Source organism: Amphiura filiformis, chromosome 7 (genome assembly GCF_039555335.1).
Source record: "Amphiura filiformis chromosome 7, Afil_fr2py, whole genome shotgun sequence".
Classification (NCBI taxonomy): Eukaryota; Metazoa; Echinodermata; class Ophiuroidea; order Amphilepidida; family Amphiuridae; genus Amphiura; species Amphiura filiformis.
In genome coordinates this window covers 33,282,174-33,288,339 of record NC_092634.1, presented here as the reverse complement: position 1 = coordinate 33,288,339, position 6,166 = coordinate 33,282,174, and the positions used below count along the sequence as shown (strand labels likewise).

The 6,166-nt window shown below is 35.0% G+C and overlaps 1 protein-coding gene across 1 annotated transcript; it reads left to right on the top strand.

Moving 5' to 3' along the window:
* Positions 1-357: 357 nt before the first annotated feature.
* On the top strand, positions 358-729 carry LOC140157810 (neuropeptides capa receptor-like). Its single transcript, XM_072181056.1, has one exon. The coding sequence runs from the start codon at positions 358-360 to the stop codon at positions 727-729; it is 372 nt and encodes a 123-aa protein (XP_072037157.1).
* The last annotated feature ends 5,437 nt before the right edge of the window (positions 730-6,166 follow it).

Genomic DNA, 6,166 nt, shown 5'->3' with positions numbered 1-6,166 from the left:
TACTTTGCCTCCAACGGTATAGTAAATTTGGTAAGCTATGAAAGGTACTTAGCTATTTGTCATCCACTTAAGTACAGATATTTCAATAGTAATAAACGCACAGCTAAGATGGTTGTTATCACATGGCTCGTCGCATTTGCACTTGCTGCTTCCATGGCTCCTAACGCTATTCACGCAGAGTGTGTCCGTGTACTGTGGCCCGATCGACAGCAGTATCATAATTTACCAAGAGCGTTGTATCGGTGCTCGCCAATTTCGCCGATTTTTATGAATTATCTAATAATTTTACAAACGATCTGTTTTCTTATTACATTCTGCGCCAATGTTTTGTTATACACGCTGATTATTTGGACTTTAATGAAACGCACAGATATAAGTGAAACTTTACAGCAGATGCCGAATAAGATACAGAAGGTTAACTCACAAGTGGCACGCATGCTGGTTCTGAATGCTGTGGCTTTCTTTGTATGCTTGATGCCATTTCAGCTTTACCAGCTTCAGAGACTTTTTGAGAATCTAAGTGATGGGAGACTCGTTCTTCTAACAAAGGATGAAAGTGTGATGTTGTTCTGGATATCAACAATTTTGAATTGTATCAATGCCTCGATTAATCCTGTCATATACAATGTCGTTAATCCAAGATATAGGAGGGCGTTGATGGAGGCGTTTGGATGTTGTCGTGTATCTGAACAGCAGAATAAGAGTAATTCGTTGATGAAGCCGTTATAGGGACAACAGGTGTAGAATTTAGATTAGAGTATTAATCCTGGAATCCGATTCATAATGAGTTACAGCGAATCTTAATTTTGATCCAGGTTAGAGGTAAGGTTACTTAGGGTCAGTCTGTGTTAAAGGGTTTCCTGCTTCGGTTATATCGCAAATATAAATATGTTATAGTACATGTTAAGGTGTAGTTTGAATATAAGAATCATATCATTTGTTATTGTTTCGGAAGAAAATGTATTATTCATTACGTTATAGACAGCTTAAATAATTTGCCCTATTTTACCAATGTTTTAGTTGAGAAGTAGGGTAGTTAAACAAATATAATATTTTAAGCATGAAACCTCTAGCCAACTGTTACCTATACTTTACATTCGATTAATCAGCGAGGAAAACATTTATTCACAATTGATCGTCATTTATAAGCTATATACCTGAATTTACATGTAAAACGTTGCCACCATTGTCAAACGTGTTGAATCGGCCTTCTGCTGGTTAATAAAACGAACTGGAAACGATGTGTAGATTTGGTAGGAATTTATTATCTTATTAAATCATAGACCGAATCCATGTTGTAGAGAGTTCTCTCAACACGCGCCACGGGTTTTTTCCCGTCTCCCATTGTTCAAAACTGGTTCGAACTGGATCTTAATGATGAATAGATCAGTTATGAAAAGGATAGGAACCGATCGGAATCCGAATGGTATTTCTATTCCTTATTTTTTGTAAATAATAACATTACTAAAAAGGTCGATTGCCCTCTAAATTCAGCACTGTTACACAATTCCCCTTCGTTGAAGATGATGTCCTCATCAGTCACATAACATTCATAATATTGGATCATATATAACAAGCAATATGCTGTAAAATGTTTTTAAAATTATTTTTTATTTAGTGAGAAGATTCGTTCTTTGCGACATAATACATTTCAAATACGATTGAAATAAGTTAGTTACAGTATTACATTCATCTTTTTAATATAAGATTGAAATCTTAAAATTCCCAATCTAAAACATCATTCTAAAACAGCTTTCATAAACTGTTTCCTTATTACAATGAGTTCTACCATGCCAATAATCCTTTGAAGTTGTTATATGATAATTTTAACCTGTTACAATATTTTTAAAATTGAAGACATTGACAATAAAAACACTGAACATAAAGTCAAAGACTCTTTGAAGTCTTTAATTGAAAATCACACTAACCATGTACCATTGTGCGTCATGCATTACGCTCTTAAAGTTTTGATGTACTCATTCCTGTAATATTATTATTGTCGGTATTTCTCCTTGCGGGTTGTTTCCTTATTACATTGCATATGCCAAAAGATTCTCTAAACGCTTTGCGATAACGCTGGTTTGTTGCAATATACACCAATGGATTAATAGAAGCATTGAAACCATTAACAAGGTCTTGAATATGTGTCCATATAAACAGCTGATGTGTTGAAAACAGAGTGTATCCGAAAAAAGGTAGGGATTTTAAAATAGACCCGATCAAAGTTACCGCAAGACAACACATATAAACCGATCCATTAGCGATAAGCATTATGGCAACTTGGCGAAATTGTTCTTCGCGTATATTTGACATCATTAGCTTTCTACTCTGTTGTCTCTTGTTCAATGTGCGCATAATTCGAAAATATATATAAATATTTATAACCAATAACGAATTCCAAATTAAATAGTAGATTAAACTCAATATTTGAAGATAAAGCATAATTATCTGCGTGAAGTTCCCATCAAATTTTTCTAATGTATAACGTTTATCCTTCCAATACAAACAAGCCTTAGTGGAGACTGAAGTAAGAAAAGTTGGTATCGATGCGCAGGCACATGAGGAACTTAAAATAAACGAAATACAGATAAGTTTTAACGTTTTCCTTGAACCTTTCAAGACCCGATGCTTAATAGGGTGACAGATAGCAAGAAAACGCTCCCATGATACTAGAGTAACAATTGTAAGTGAGAACATGATAAAGAAATATCTGAAATAGGTCAGTATATTCTGAAGCGTTTTGTCGCCGTAATATCGTAAAGGCGTCGCTTTAGTATACAAAACAACTGGTACTACATAAGTTAATAATGTCAACAGATCCACACCAGCCAGACTAATTAGATAAATGAAAGTTGGAGTTTGTAACGATGGAGTTCTCGCACATGTCCAGACGACTGATAGATCACTAAGACATCCAAAAAGAATTAAACATGGCCAGATGATCTGGTAAAGAATCCATTCATTTGGTAGATACAGATAATTGATTGGAAATTCTGTTGTGTTTGTAAGATCAATGGTGATGTTTGACAAACAGGTGACATTCATCGCGGATAAAGATGGAGTCTTGTGATTTGGTCCAAGCTCAAGACACACTAGATATACCAGTAGCAAAGATACAGTCCTCAGATTACTCACATCAAGTTTTTCGCAGCGGTATGCTATACATGAAACACACAAAAATTGAAACAATTTATAATCAAAACCCATAGGCCAAAAAGCAATAGTCAATGTGTATTTTCAAATGACGAAAGTCTCTTTCAGAGTTCTAATGATATATTTGACAGCAGATCTTCATAACAGGCATGGGCGTCACAATTTGTAATAGTTATTAATATCCAGCACGTGTTCCAGCTTTATAATCGATATTGCTTGAACAAATTGGCTATAGGTGTTACCAGCCTGTATCTGTTTTAAAAACGTTTTTCTTGTTAGTAACCGAAATGAATGCAGGTCGATATTGTAACCATTATAAGAGTAAATAATGAATCTAATATTCTCAATGATGAGATTTAATTGGACTCGCGGATTTTGCATGCTTTGTTAATGCAGCCACTACTTGTAATTCTGTCGGAGCTTTGTATTGTCGGGGCTTTGTAAGTGTATTCACGTTTTTATTATTCATATTTCAATTGAAAATGCAATAGAGGTTATCCGTGTTCTATAAGCTGCATATCCTACCAGCGACTCCTATACCTTGTTTAGGACTTTCAAAAGAAGTACCTGCATGTGCAACCATGACTATTTCAAAATAGCCCGCCAAAGTCATGCAGGTAACTCCGAGGTCGTGCATAGAATTAGTTGAATGAGGAATACCACGGGAACCAGTGCCTTTTGTTAGAAGTCACGCATGAGTAAAGTGGATAACCTCTATTGGCTTTGCGCATTCGATCACGTCGCCCTCATCGGTACGTATACTGGTCAAAGCGATGATCCACTATGAAATGCCATACTATAAAATACCATATCGATCTTTATTAAAGGAAGTGTCCGGCAATCACAACATTATGTCTTATATGTTAGAAAAATAATTATCAAGCACGAATCACATGGTTTTATTTAAAACAAACTCACATTAACCATAAAAACGAATAAAAACAGCAATCTTTCAACACGCGATATTCAAAATTCCCGCGCCGAAATTTTCTAGAGCAGTGACGTCATGGTTGTTTGTGCTCAAATGTCGTCAGGCTTCATTGAATTATTAGGACGTCATTGCTCTTGACAATTTCGGCGCGGGAATTTTGAATATCGCGTGTTGAGAGATGGCTGTTTTTATTCGTTTTTATGGTTAATATGACTTTGTTTTAAATAAAACCATGTGATTCGTGCTTGATAATTATTTTTCTAACATATAAGACATAATGTTGTGATTGCCGGACACTTCCTTTAACACCCATCGTAATTACCGAGGTATTTTGTAACACTTTTTACGGGAAGTTGAGGACTTTTCGGTCATTTTGTACAGCGTTTTTCACAACTTCACCAAATATCCGCAGATATGGCACATATTGTAGCCCACGACGTCAAGCAGCGGTTAACTGTTCTGGAAATATTCATAGAATGTCACAGGAAACAAATGTGATAATTTGATAATTGAAACCCATATTAAGACCATAAAGTAGTAATCATTGTACATTTTGAAATGACGTACATCTTTACAATCTAATGTTATTTATTTGATAGGATATCTTTATAACAGGCATGGGCGTCTCAATTCATCTGAGTAGTATTTTATACCTGTCATATTCTTCAATTTAAATCCCTAATGTTTAACATTTAAAAGTTCAGTTAAGTGATTATTATCTTCGCAAATATTGTTGAGATCGGTATCACTTGAAGAAATTGGGTACTAGGTACTAGGTGTTATCAGCCTATTTTTATCTGTCGGTGGAATGCGGAAAACGGTATATAATTAATATTATTTCATTTGGTTTCAATTTCGTAAAGAATAAAATAACATTCACCACTGCAGTGAGACTGTCAACATTTGACTACCAATTACTTCAGGCGAAGTTTACTTAGGAACTAAACGATTGCACCATATAGGTTATCTTTTTTAACTCATTATCCAATGTGGGTAATGTACCATACCTGTTGACATTAAACATACAAGCGTTCTGCACAGGGTTGTATTTAAGCCCTTTTTGACACATTTTGGTGACCACTAAAGCTCTGTTCCAAGAGTAGAATAATGACATGTAATAAGATACACGTTGACTGCGTGTCTATTTATTGTAAAGTAACCATGTCTGCGTGTTGTTGGGTTGTTTTTTGGATTTTTGGGGGGTTTTGTTTGGTTTTTTGTTTGGTTTTTTGATAAGCCATTAATAGGAAACATGACTTTCATTCATTACTGATCTTTTTACTTTGCTTAATGAGCATAATGGTTGGTAAACACGACGTAAAATTACAGCAAATATCCGGCGCCTGTTCCGGTTTACATTATCAAGTCTTTGCTACTAGCTTTAGGATCGATATTGCTTGAACAAATTGGCAAATAGGTATTAATATCTATTAAAAACGTTTTCCTTGTTAGCAATCGACATGATCGATAGTGTAACCATGATAAGAGTAGACTATGATATAGTCGAATTTTATTAAAAATATGTTATTATTAGTCATGATGAACCCATTTCGTTGAACTCAAAATTATACTGATGTTTATTAAAATTAAAGTATTCAATAGTAAAATGGTCATAAAGAGTTAAACATATCAGACGAATAATGACAATAAAAGTAATTGAATGCAACATTATCTTGCATAATTATAACGGCTCACTTTAATACTGAACAATTCTGATTTTGGAATCTACCAGTTTATTGAGAGCGAACCTCGAAAAATCGACTATGAACTTTGAATTGTAAGCAGAACTTTACCCCCTGGACTTTAATCTCTAAAACACACTGTCAAGCATACTTGTTTATCAGTCCATTAACCACAAGTACGCGCTAGATGTTTGATGAGAGATTAACTTTCGCGTCAACACAAAAGCGCCGCAAATACCACAGACAGTTGTTTACGGTGTAGATAATGGTAATGGCGCCCAGACGATTTAAACCATAGCGAGGTATGGGCGGCCAATCACAAGGCAGATCCATTTAAAGATGCATTACATCATGGTCAATTTTAGTTAGGCCAGAAATTGGCCTAACTCTCCATAGAGTC

Excerpts from the sequence above, each read along its gene's own strand:
- LOC140157810 (XM_072181056.1), top strand. The coding sequence starts at position 358 with ATGAAACGCACAGATATAAGTGAAACTTTACAGCAGATGCCGAATAAG.